The 15,130-nt window shown below is 50.9% G+C and overlaps 1 protein-coding gene across 1 annotated transcript in view; it reads right to left on the reverse strand.

The window, feature by feature from the left end:
• Positions 1–6,766, reverse strand: part of LOC138369955 (ribosome-binding protein 1-like) — a 77,217-nt gene extending 70,451 nt beyond the window's left edge. The window contains exon 1 of the mRNA XM_069333709.1: positions 6,665–6,766. Within this exon, the coding sequence (XP_069189810.1) occupies positions 6,665–6,766 (102 nt within the window). The remainder of the gene's footprint in view (positions 1–6,664) is intronic.
• Between the last annotated feature and the right edge of the window lie 8,364 nt (positions 6,767–15,130).

Raw genomic sequence — 15,130 nt, forward strand, 5'->3', positions numbered from 1 at the left:
CCACAACTACAACACAGCATCAGGGGACCACAACTACAATACAGCATCACGGGACCACAACACAGCATCAGGGGACCACAACCACAACACAGCATCAGGGGACCACAACTACAACACAGCATCATGGGACCACAACCACAACACAGCATCCCGGGACTACAACCACAACACAGCATCAGGGGACCACACCTACAACACAGCATCCCGGGACTACAACCACAACACAGCATCAGGGGACCACAACTACAACACAGCATCATGGGACCACAACCACAACACAGCATCAGGTGGACCACAACCACAACACAGCATCATGGGACTACAACCACAACACAGCATCAGGGGACCACAACCACAACACAGCATCCCGGGACTACAACCACAACACAGCATCACGGGACCACAACACAGCATCAGGGGACCACAACCACAACACAGCATCATGGGACCACAACTACAACACAGCATCAAGGGACCACAACTACAACACAGCATCAGGGGACTACAACCACAACACAGCATCAGGGGACCACAACCACAACACAGCATCAGGGGACCACAACTACAACACAGCATCACGGGACTACAACTACAACACAGCATCACGGGACCACAACACAGCATCAGGGGACCACAACCACAACACAGCATCAGGGGACCACAACTACAACACAGCATCCCGGGACTACAACCACAACACAGCATCAGGGGACCACAACCACAACACAGCATCAGGGGACCACAACTACAACACAGCATCAAGGGACCACAACTACAACACAGCATCAAGGGACCACAACCACAACACAGCATCACGGGACCACAACACAGCATCAGGGAACCACAACTACAACACAGCATCAGGGGACCACAGCCACAACACAGCATCAGGGGACCACAACTACAACACAGCATCAGGGGACCACAATACAGCATCAGGGGACCACAACTACAACACAGCATCAGGGGACCACAACTACAACACAGCATCAGGGGACCACAACCACAACACAGCATCATGGGACTACAACTACAACACAGCATCAGGGGACCACAACTACAACACAGCATCAGGGGACCACAATACAGCATCAGGGGACCACAACCACAACACAGCATCAGGGGACCACAACTACAACACAGCATCAGGGGACCACAACACAGCATCAGGGGACCACAACCACAACACAGCATCAGGGGACCACAACCACAATACAGCATCAGGGGACCACAACTACAACACAGCATCAGGGGACCACAACACAGCATCAGGGGACTACAACTACAACACAGCATCAGGGGACCACAACTACAACACAGCATCAGGGGACCACAACTACAACACAGCATCAGGGGACCACAACTACAACACAGCATCAGGGGACCACAACTACAACACAGCATCAGGGGACCACAACTACAATACAGCATCAGGGGACCACAACTACAACACAGCATCAGGGGACCACAACTACAACACAGCATCAGGGGACCACAACTACAACACAGCATCAGGGGACCACAACTACAACACAGCATCAGGGGACCACAATACAGCATCAGGGGACCACAACTACAACACAGCATCAGGGGACCACAACACAGCATCAGGGGACCACAACTACAACACAGCATCAGGGGACCACAACTACAACACAGCATCAGGGGACCACAACTACAACACAGCATCAGGGGACCACAACTACAACACAGCATCAGGGAACCACAACTACAACACAGCATCAGGGAACCACAACCACAACACAGCATCAGGGGACCACAACTACAACACAGCATCCCGGGACTACAACCACAACACAGCATCAGGGGACCACAACCACAACACAGCATCAGGGGACCACAACTACAACACAGCATCAAGGGACCACAACTACAACACAGCATCAAGGGACCACAACCACAACACAGCATCACGGGACCACAACACAGCATCAGGGAACTACAACACAGCATCAGGGGACCACAGCCACAACACAGCATCAGGGGACCACAACTACAACACAGCATCAGGGGACCACAATACAGCATCAGGGGACCACAACTACAACACAGCATCAGGGGACCACAACTACAACACAGCATCAGGGGACCACAACCACAACACAGCATCATGGGACTACAACTACAACACAGCATCAGGGGACCACAACTACAACACAGCATCAGGGGACCACAATACAGCATCAGGGGACCACAACCACAACACAGCATCAGGGGACCACAACTACAACACAGCATCAGGGGACCACAACACAGCATCAGGGGACCACAACCACAACACAGCATCAGGGGACCACAACCACAATACAGCATCAGGGGACCACAACTAGAACACAGCATCAGGGGACCACAACACAGCATCAGGGGACCACAACACAGCATCAGGGGACCACAACTACAACACAGCATCAGGGGACCACAACTACAACACAGCATCAGGGGACCACAACTACAACACAGCATCAGGGGACCACAACTACAACACAGCATCAGGGGACCACAACTACAACACAGCATCAGGGGACCACAACTACAATACAGCATCAGGGGACCACAACTACAACACAGCATCAGGGGACCACAACTACAACACAGCATCAGGGGACCACAACTACAACACAGCATCAGGGGACCACAACTACAACACAGCATCAGGGGACCACAATACAGCATCAGGGGACCACAACTACAACACAGCATCAGGGGACCACAACACAGCATCAGGGGACCACAACTACAACACAGCATCAGGGGACCACAACTACAACACAGCATCAGGGGACCACAACTACAACACAGCATCAGGGGACCACATCTACAACACAGCATCAGGGAACCACAACTACAACACAGCATCAGGGAACCACAACCACAACACAGCATCAGGGGACCACAACTACAACACAGCATCCCGGGACTACAACCACAACACAGCATCAGGGGACCACAACCACAACACAGCATCAGGGGACCACAACTACAACACAGCATCAAGGGACCACAACTACAACACAGCATCAAGGGACCACAACCACAACACAGCATCACGGGACCACAACACAGCATCAGGGAACCACAACTACAACACAGCATCAGGGGACCACAGCCACAACACAGCATCAGGGGACCACAACTACAACACAGCATCAGGGGACCACAATACAGCATCAGGGGACCACAACTACAACACAGCATCAGGGGACCACAACTACAACACAGCATCAGGGGACCACAACCACAACACAGCATCATGGGACTACAACTACAACACAGCATCAGGGGACCACAACTACAACACAGCATCAGGGGACCACAATACAGCATCAGGGGACCACAACCACAACACAGCATCAGGGGACCACAACTACAACACAGCATCAGGGGACCACAACACAGCATCAGGGGACCACAACCACAACACAGCATCAGGGGACCACAACCACAATACAGCATCAGGGGACCACAACTACAGCACAGCATCAGGGGACCACAACACAGCATCAGGGGACCACAACTACAACACAGCATCAGGAGGACCACAACTACAACACAGCATCAGGGGACCACAACTACAACACAGCATCAGGGGACCACAACTACAACACAGCATCAGGGGACCACAACTACAACACAGCATCAGGGGACCACAACTACAATACAGCATCAGGGGACCACAACTACAACACAGCATCAGGGGACCACAACTACAACACAGCATCAGGGGACCACAACTACAACACAGCATCAGGGGACCACAACTACAACACAGCATCAGGGGACCACAATACAGCATCAGGGGACCACAACTACAACACAGCATCAGGGGACCACAACACAGCATCAGGGGACCACAACTACAACACAGCATCAGGGGACCACAACTACAACACAGCATCAGGGGACCACAACTACAACACAGCATCAGGGGACCACAACTACAACACAGCATCAGGGAACCACAACTACAACACAGCATCAGGGGACCACAACTACAATACAGCATCAGGGGACCACAACTACAACACAGCATCAGGTGGACCACAACTACAACACAGCATCAGGGGACCACAACTACAACACAGCATCAGGTGGACCACAACTACAACACAGCATCAGGGGACCACAACTACAACACAGCATCAGGTGGACCACAACTACAACACAGCATCAGGGGACCACAACTACAACACAGCATCAGGTGGACCACAACTACAACACAGCATCAGGGGACCACAACTACAACACAGCATCAGGTGGACCACAACTACAACACAGCATCAGGGGACCACAACTACAACACAGCATCAGGGGACCACAACCACAACACAGCATCAGGGGACCACAACTACAACACAGCATCAGGGGACCACAACTACAACACAGCATCAGGGGACCACAGCACGTCTACCTAAGACGCCTTTGCAGGCGATGAGTCACAATAACGTGGCTGAAGTATGTTGACCAGACCACACACTAGAAATTGAAGGGACGACGACGTTCCGGTCCGTCCTGGACCATTCTCAAGTCGATTGTGAATAAAGGCGTCAATAAGACGCCTTTCTTGAACATCTACCAGGAAGTACAAGGCTGATATACCTTTAGGAAATACCTCTGACAGAAGCAGAGAGACAGAATGAAAGCAATATAACGTATGAAGTAAAGACCCCAACCTAAGCTTCTTCAGTCACATGAAGAGGAACAACAATAATCAAAGAACAGGGGAGGAAGCTGACAACAAGAAAGGACTTGTTCACCGAGAATGACATGAAACTGTGTGACGAACTTAAGAAAAGATTTTCCAGTAGGTCCTCACAATAGAGCAAGGGGAAGTGTATCAACTGCAGGAGACAATGTAAAACCCAGCAACATCGGAGGACTTTGAGCCTACGAGAGATGACGTATGGAAGCGTGTCTTGTAACTTGACGAAAGAGCATCTAAGGAACTAAACTCTCGTCTCAGATACTAAAAGAAGGCCCGGATGAATGCACATGTATCATCGGCATGTGAGAATATAGGTGAGTTTTTCTCGGCACGTTGTGGCCCCTCAAAACATACAAATTACAAATTACTATGAAAAGTAGCGGCTCACATATATCCCCGTTTTCTATGTTTGGGTTAGTATGGTTAGGTGGGTTGCTTGGGGTGTGTGTGTTTCTTTTTTAACCTTCAGAATGAATGTTTCGCGGCGTGAATAACTTTGATCATATAGTGAGCACATTACCATGAAACTTACACTACAACAACTTTTGAACTCATCTGTCAAAATATGTACCTCAACAAATGAGTTTATCGCGTCATTTACAGTGTTGTGTTGAGTTTACAGTGTGTATGGATACTCCCAGGTAAGTTTACAGTGCGTATAGATACTCCCAGGTAAGTTTACAGTGCGTATAGATACTCCCAGGTAAGTTTACAGTGCGTATAGATACTCCCAGGTAAGTTTACAATGTGTGTGGATACTCTCATATGTTTACAGTGGTTGTATGGATACTCCCAGGTATGTTTACAGTGGTTGTATGGATACTCCCAGGTATGTTTACAGTGGTTGTATGGATACTCCCAGGTATGTTTACAGTGGTTGTATGGATACTCCCAGGTATGTTTACAGTGGTTGTATGGATACTCCCAGGTATGTTTACAGTGGTTGTATGGATACTCCCAGGTATGTTTACAGTGGTTCTATGGATACTCCTAGGTAAGGTTACAGAGGTTGCCTAGTCTGTACTGGATGAGTTACAGAGACTGGCCAGGGTTTACTGGATGAGTTACAGTGGTTGGGCAGGCAGTCCTCGGCACTTTCCCAAAGGCTGTACCGGATGCCTTCATTTTCGTCCAAAATGTCCTCACTGACATATTTAGGAGCACATCGTAAGTGGTGGAGGAACACAGGCGGTGTTGGTGAGGTAAATGATGCCCCGTCACATTGTAAATTACCACCATCATGTAAACAAAGACTGTTAAGATTTACATTATACTGAAGGCCTTGTTGAACACATTTACACAACAAAGGACATATGAAAATATACAATATTCGCTCTATATTGTAAAAAATATACTAATAGTATAAATATACTTCTAGTCGCTCGTACAGATGTCAAAGATGAAAATAGTTGACATTATTATACCTTTGTCCAACGGGTCCGCAGCATCTGTGATGGCATCAACTTAGGCACTGGAGACAGATACATTTATGATGTTGAGAATTTCTGTCATAAATTCTGATGGACCAATCACGAATCCTGGAATTTCTCAAGTGGCATCTCATGGCTCGAGGCCTCACTCGGGCTTCGAATCTCACATATTGTCATTATCGGTGAAATATTTCCACTCTGTCAACTTCCTCTTGGACTCCAAGAAAGTTTTTCTTTTTCAATTGGGGGAAAGAAATACATTACAAGAATTGGTTTTAAGTTGCATTTGTAATTAAAAATCAATTCAAAATACTTATTTGTTTTCCTCGTGAGGAAAACAGATTTAGTGTGCTTCAAAATGAGAGACATTGAAGCTTAGTAGTAGTGCGTGTGTCTCATTATTTCTGAACAACATATCTGGTTTTATGTATCGTTTTTACAGTCTTTGAATCCCACCATTGCACCAGCAGTCTTGGACTCCTCATTGAGGGTGAATTCAAAACTTTCTTACCTCGTGGTAAGTCTCAAAGTTTTCTTCTGAAAGCGTATTGTTGACGTTCTTCACGATACTGACCACACTCTCTCCCGCACACTTGGCCACTTCTACTTTCATTGTTAATACTGCTTCCAGGGGGAAAGTTTCTGCATTTGGCAGAACTGGTCAGTGGGAGACGTCACTGTGGGAGACGTTACTGTGGGTGACGTCACTGTGGGAGACGTTACTGTTTGTGACGTCACTGTGGGAGACGTTACTGTGGGTGACGTCACTGTGGGAGACGTTACTGTGGGTGACGTCACTGTGGGAGACGTTACTGTGGGTGACGTCACTGTGGGAGACGTTACTGTGGGTGACGTCACTGTGGGAGACGTTACTGTGGGTGACGTCACTGTGGGAGACGTTACTGTGGGTGACGTCACTGTGGGAGACGTTACTGTGGGTGACGTCACTGTGGGAGACGTCACTGTGGGTGACGTCACTGTGGGAGACGTCACTGTGGGAGACGTCACTGTGGGTGACGCCACTGTGGGAAACGTTACTGTGGGTGACGTCACTGTGGGAGACGTTACTGTGGGAAACGTTACTGTGGGTGACGTCACTGTGGGAGACGTTACTGTGGGTGACGTCACTGTGGGAGACGTTACTGTGGGTGACGTCACTGTGGGAGACGTCATTGTGGGAGACGTCACTGTGGGAGACGTCACTGTGGGAGACGTCATTGTGGGTGACGCCACTGTGGGAGACGTCACTGTGGGAGACGTCACTGTGGGAGACGTCACTGTGGGGGACGACACTGTGGGAGACGTCACTGTGGGAGACGTCACTGTGGGGGACGACACTGTGGGAGACGTCACTGTGGGAGACGTCACTGTGGGGGACGACACTGTGGGAGACGTTACTGTGGGTGACGTCACTGTGGGAGACGTTACTGTGGGAGACGTCACTGTGGGAGACGTTACTGTGGGTGACGTCACTGTGGGAGACGTCACTGTGGGAGACGTTACTGTGGGAGACGTCACTGTGGGAGACGTCACTGTGGGAGACGTCACTGTGGGTGACGTCACTGTGGGAGACGTCACTGTGGGAGACGTTACTGTGGGAGACGTCACTGTGGGAGACGTTACTGTGGGTGACGTCACTGTGGGAGACGTCACTGTGGGAGACGCCACTGTGGGAGACGTCACTGTGGGAGACGTCACTGTGGGAGACGTCACTGTGGGTGACGTCACTGTGGGAGACGCCACTGTGGGAGACGTCACTGTGGGAGACGTCACTGTGGGAGACGTCACTGTGGGAGACGCCACTGTGGGAGACGTCACTGTGGGAGACGTCACTGTGGGAGACGTCACTGTGGGAGACGTCACTGTGGGTGACGTCACTGTGGGAGACGCCACTGTGGGAGACGTCACTGTGGGAGACGTCACTGTGGGAGACGTCACTGTGGGAGACGCCACTGTGGGAGACGTCACTGTGGGAGACGTCACTGTGGGAGACGTCACTGTGGGAGACGTCATTATGGGAGACGTCACTGTGGGAGACGTCACTGTGGGAGACGTCACTGTGGGTGACGTCACTGTGGGAGACGTCACTGTGGGTGACGTCACTGTGGGAGACGTCACTGTGGGAGACGTCACTGTGGGAGACGTCACTGTGGGAGACGTCACTGTGAGAGACGTCACTGTGGGAGACGTCACTGTGGGTGACGTCACTGTGGGAGACGTCACTGTGGGAGACGCCACTGTGGGAGACGTCACTGTGGGAGACGTCACTGTGGGAGACGTCACTGTGGGAGACGTCACTGTGGGAGACGTCACTGTGGGTGACGTCACTGTGGGAGACGCCACTGTGGGAGACGTCACTGTGGGAGACGTCACTGTGGGAGACGTCACTGTGGGAGACGCCACTGTGGGAGACGTCACTGTGGGAGACGTCACTGTGGGAGACGTCACTGTGGGAGACGTCACTGTGGGAGACGTCACTGTGGGAGACGTCACTGTGGGTGACGCCACTGTGGGAGACGTCACTGTGGGAGACGTCACTGTGGGAGACGTCACTGTGGGTGACGCCACTGTGGGAGACGTCACTGTGGGAGACGTCACTGTGGGAGACGTCACTGTGGGTGACGCCACTGTGGGAGACGTCACTGTGGGAGACGTCACTGTGGGAGACGTCACTGTGGGTGACGCCACTGTGGGAGACGTCACTGTGGGAGACGTCACTGTGGGAGACGTCACTGTGGGTGACGCCACTGTGGGAGACGTCACTGTGGGAGACGTCACTGTGGGAGACGTCACCACCGACCTACTCGACGTGTGGTGTACGTCAGTGATCTGACCAAGAACGTTAAGTTACCACCTAAATCATTTACTTATCACTTTTCATTATGTTATGAATAGGACTAAAGTGAACTCACGCGAGGCTCTGTAGACCTACACCGCTGTGAGTACACTTACCACTTGAGTGTGTACACTTACCACGACCACTTGAGTGTGTACACACACCACGACCACTTGAGTGTGTACACACACCACGACCACTTGAGTGTGTACACTTACCACGACCACTTGAGTGTGTACACTTACCACGACCACTTGAGTGTGTACACACACCACGACCACTTGAGTGTGTACACACACCAAGACCACTTGAGTGTGTACACTTACCACGACCACTTGAGTGTGTACACTTACCACGACCACTTGAGTGTGTACACTTACCACGACCACTTGAGTGTGTACACACACCAAGACCACTTGAGTGTGTACACTTACCACGACCACTTGAGTGTGTACACACACCACGACCACTTGAGTGTGTACACATACCAAGACCACTTGAGTCTGTACACTTACCACGACCAATTGAGTGTGTACACACACCACGACCACTTGAGTGTGTACACACACCAAGACCACTTGAGTGTGTACACACACCAAGACCACTTGAGTGTGTACACTCACCACGACCACTTGAGTGTGTACACTTACCACGACCACTTGAGTGTGTACACACACCACGACCACTTGAGTGTGTACACACACCACGACCACTTGAGTGTGTACACACACCAAGACCACTTGAGTGTGTACACTTACCACGACCACTTGAGTGTGTACACACACCACGACCACTTGAGTGTGTACACACACCAAGACCACTTGAGTGTGTACACTTACCACGATCACTTGAGTGTGTACACTTACCACGACCACTTGAGTGTGTACACACACCAAGACCACTTGAGTGTGTACACTTACCACGACCACTTGAGTGTGTACACACACCACGACCACTTGAGTGTGTACACACACCAAGACCACTTGAGTGTGTACACTTACCACGACCACTTGAGTGTGTACACACACCACGACCACTTGAGTGTGTACACACACCAAGACCACTTGAGTGTGTACACACACCAAGACCACTTGAGTGTGTACACTCACCACGACCACTTGAGTGTGTACACTTACCACGACCACTTGAGTGTGTACACACACCACGACCACTTGAGTGTGTACACACACCAAGACCACTTGAGTGTGTACACTCACCACGACCACTTGAGTGTGTACACACACTATGACCACTTAGCTGCTCTAAGCATACAAACACCTGCCTGCACGCAACACACAAACACCTGCCTGCACGCAACACACAAACACCTGCCTGCACGCAACACACAAACACCTGCCTGCACGCAACACACAAACACCTGCCTGCACGCAACACACAAACACCTGCCTGCACGCAACACACAAACACCTGCCTGCACGCAACACACAAACACCTGCCTGCACGCAACACACAAACACCTGCCTGCACACATCACACAAACACCTGCCTGCACACATCACACAAACACCTGCCTGCAAGCATGACACAAACACCTGCCTGCACGCAACACACAAACACCTGCCTGCACGCAACACACAAACACCTGCCTGCACACATCACACAAACACCTGCCTGCACACATCACACAAACACCTGCCTGCAAGCATGACACAAACACCTGCCTGCACACATCTCACAAACACCTGCCTGCAAGCATGACACAAACACCTGCCTGCACGCAATACACAAACACCTGCCTGCACACATCACACAAACACCTGCCTGCACACATCACACTAACACCTGCCTGCAAGCATGACACAAACACCTGCCTGCACGCAACACACAAACACCTGCCTGCAAGCATGACACAAACACCTGCCTGCACGCAACACACAAACACCTGCCTGCAAGCATGACACAAACACCTGCCTGCACGCAACACACAAACACCTGCCAGCACGCAACATACAAACACCTGCCTGCACGCAACACACAAACAACTGCCTGCACCCAACACACAAACACCTGCCTGCACCCAACACACAAACACCTGCCTGCACACATCACACAAACACCTGCCTGCACACATCACACAAACACCTGCCTGCACACACATCACACAAACACCTGCCTGTAAGCATGACACAAACACCTGCCTGCACCCAACACACAAACACCTGCCAGCACGCAACATACAAACACTTGCCTGCACGCAACACACAAACACCTGCCTGCACCCAACACACAAACACCTGCCTGCACCCAACACACAAACACCTGCCTGCACCCAACACACAAACACCTGCCTGCACGCAATACACAAACACCTGCCTGCACACATCACACAAACACCTGCCTGCACACATCGCACCAACACCTGCCTGCACACACATCACACAAACACCTGCCTGCAAGCATGACACAAACACCTGCCTGCAAGCATGACACAAACACCTGCCTGCACGCAACACACAAACACCTGCCTGCAAGCATGACACAAACACCTGCCTGCACGCAACACACAAACACCTGCCAGCACGCAACATACAAACACCTGCCTGCACGCAACATACAAACATCTGCCTGCACGCAACACACAAACACCTGCCTGCACGCAACATACAAACACCTGCCTGCACGCAACATACAAACACCTGCCTGCAAGCATGACACAAACACCTGCCTGCACACACATCACACAAACACCTGCCTGCAAGCATGACACAAACACCTGCCTGCAAGCATGACACAAACACCTGCCTGCACCCAACACACAAACACCTGCCTGCACACATCACACAAACACCTGCCTGCACACATCACACAAACACCTGCCTGCACGCAACACACAAACACCTGCCTGCACGCAACACACAAACACCTGCCTGCACGCAACACACAAACACCTGCCTGCACGCAACACACAAACACCTGCCTGCAAGCATGACACAAACACCTGCCTGCACGCAACACACAAACACCTCCCTGCACGCAACACACAAACACCTGCCTGCACGCAACACACAAACACCTGCCTGCACCCAACACACAAACTCCTGCCTGCAAGCATGACACAAACACCTGCCTGCACGCAACACACAAACACCTGCCTGCACGCAACACACAAACACCTGCCTGCACGCAACACACAAACACCTGCCTGCACACATCACACAAACACCTGCCTGCACGCATCACACAAACACCTGCCTGCACGCAACACACAAACACCTGCCTGCACGCAACACACAAACACCTGCCTGCACGCAATACACAAACACCTGCCTGCACACATCACACAAACACCTGCCTGCAAGCATGACACAAACACCTGCCTGCACGCAACACACAAACACCTGCCTGCACGCAACACACAAACACCTGCCTGCACGCAACACACAAACACCTGCCTGCACCCAACACACAAACACCTGGCTGCACGCAATACACAAACACCTGCCTGCACACATCACACAAACACCTGCCTGCACACATCACACAAACACCTGCCTGCACACATCACACAAACACCTGCCTGCACACACATCACACAAACACCTGCCTGCAAGCATGACACAAACACCTGCCTGCAAGCATGACACAAACACCTGCCTGCACGCAACACACAAACACCTGCCTGCAAGCATGACACAAACACCTGCCTGCACGCAACACATAAACATCTGCCTGCAAGCATGACACAAACACCTGCCAGCACGCAACACACAAACACCTGCCAGCACGCAACATACAAACACCTGCCTGCACGCAACATACAAACACCTGCCTGCACGCAACACACAAACACCTGCCTGCATGCAACATACAAACACCTGCCTGCACGCAACATACAAACACCTGCCTGCAAGCATGACACAAACACCTGCCTGCAAGCATGACACAAACACCTGCCTGCACGCAACACACAAACACCTGCCTGCACACATCACACAAACACCTGCCTGCACACATCACACAAACACCTGCCTGCAAGCATGACAAAAACTCCTGCCTGCAAGCATGACACAAACACCTGCCTGCACACATCACACACACACCTGTCTGCACGCAACACAAAAACACCTGCCTGCAAGCATGACATAAACACCTGCCTGCACGCAACACACAAACACCTGCCTGCAAGCATGACACAAACACCTGCCTGCAAGCATGACACCAACACCTGCCTGCACGCAACACAAACACCTGCCTGCAAGCATGACACAAACACCTGCCTGCACGCAACACACAAACACCTGCCTGCAAGCATGACACCAACACCTGCCTGCACGCATCACACAAACACCTGCCTGCACGCAACACACAAACACCTGCCTGCAAGCATGACACCAACACCTACACCAAACTGTCAGGACGAGTCCTGACAGCAAAAAGTCGACTCCTGGACTTGCCAGAACCAGTCATTGAGAACACGAAGTCGACGCTGAACCTATCAGGACAATGAACAAATCCCCAGGGGCCGTGACGAAGGTTCGAATCTACGTCCGAGAGGTTCATAGGTTGGAACTATTGGGACCTGTCCTCCTACAACCTGTCCTCCTACAACCTGTCCTCCTACAACCTGTCCCCCTACAACCTGTCCTCCTACAGCCTGTCCTCCTACAACCTGTCCTCCTACAGCCTGTCCTCCTACAACCTGTCCTCCTACAACCTGTCCTCCTACAACCTGTCCTCCTACAACTTGTCCTCCTACAGCCTGTCCTCCTACAACTTGTCCTCCTACAGCCTGTCCTCCTACAGCCTGTCCTCCTACAGCCTGTTCTCCTACAGCCTGTCCTCCTACAACCTGTCCTCCTACAGCCTTTCCTCCTACAACCTGTCCTCCTACAACCTGTCCCCCTACAACCTGTCCTCCTACAACCTGTTCTCCTATAATCTGTCCTCCTACAACCTGTCCTCCTACAACCTGTCCTCCTACAACCTGTCCCCCTGCAACCTGTCCTCCTACAACCTGTCCTCCTACAGCCTGTCCTCCTACAACCTGTCCCCCTACAACCTATCCTCCTACAACCTGTCCGCCTACAACCTGTCCTCCTACAGCCTGTCCTCCTACAACCTGTCCTCCTACAACCTGTCCCCCTACAACCTGTCCTCCTACAACCTGTCCCCCTACAACCTGTCCTCCTACAACCTGTCCCCCTACAACCTGTCCTCCTACAACTTGTCCTCCTACAGACAACGTCGCTTTTCGCTCGTAGGCGTTACATAAGGACACAAATCGTCGTACTAGAACATGGAAGCGACTCGCGGAAAGTGACAGACTTTTCCGTTTTCTGTTTTAGGTCCTCTGGCTTACTCGGTTAGGTTAGGAGGGGACACTTTAAATTACCCGTTTTCTTGATGTTTTGATGAATTAGGAGGACAGGCTGTAGCAGGAGTGGCTGAGGAACGCAGCGCATAAGTGTAAGTGGAGCTCCGTGTACAGTTAAGTGTAAGTGGAGCACCGTGTACAGTTAAGTGTAAGTGGAGCTCCGTGTACAGTTAAGTGTAAGTGGAGCACCGTGTACAGTTAAGTGTAAGTGGAGCACCGTGTACAGTTAAGTGTAAGTGGAGCACCGTGTACAGTTAAGTGTAAGTGGAGCACCGTGTACAGTTAAGTGTAAGTGGAGCACCGTCTACAGTTAAGTGTAAGTGGAACACCGTTAACAGTTAAGTGTAAGTGGAACACCGTGTACAGTTAAGTGTAAGTGGAGCACAAATATATATAACCCGACCACTTGTGAAGTCTTATTACTCCTGTCATAGTCTTATTACACCTGCCATAGTCTTATTACTCCTGCCATAGTCTTATTACTCCTGCCATAGTCTTATTACTCCTGTCATAGTCTTATTACTCCTGTCATAGTCTTATTACTCCTGTCATAGTCTTATTACTCCTGCCATAGTCTTATTACACCTGCCATAGTCTTATTACTCCTGCCATAGTCTTATTACTCCTGCCATAGTCTTATTACACCTGCCATAGTCTTATTACACCTGCCATAGTCTTATTACTCCTGCCATAGTCTTATTACTCCTGCCATAGTCTTATTACACCTGCCATAGTCTTATTACACCTGTCATAGTCTTATTACTCCTGCCATAGTCTTATTAATCTTGCCATTGTCTTATTACACC

The sequence above is a fragment of the Procambarus clarkii genome, chromosome 30 (genome assembly GCF_040958095.1).
Source record: "Procambarus clarkii isolate CNS0578487 chromosome 30, FALCON_Pclarkii_2.0, whole genome shotgun sequence".
Taxonomy (NCBI): Eukaryota; Metazoa; Arthropoda; class Malacostraca; order Decapoda; family Cambaridae; genus Procambarus; species Procambarus clarkii.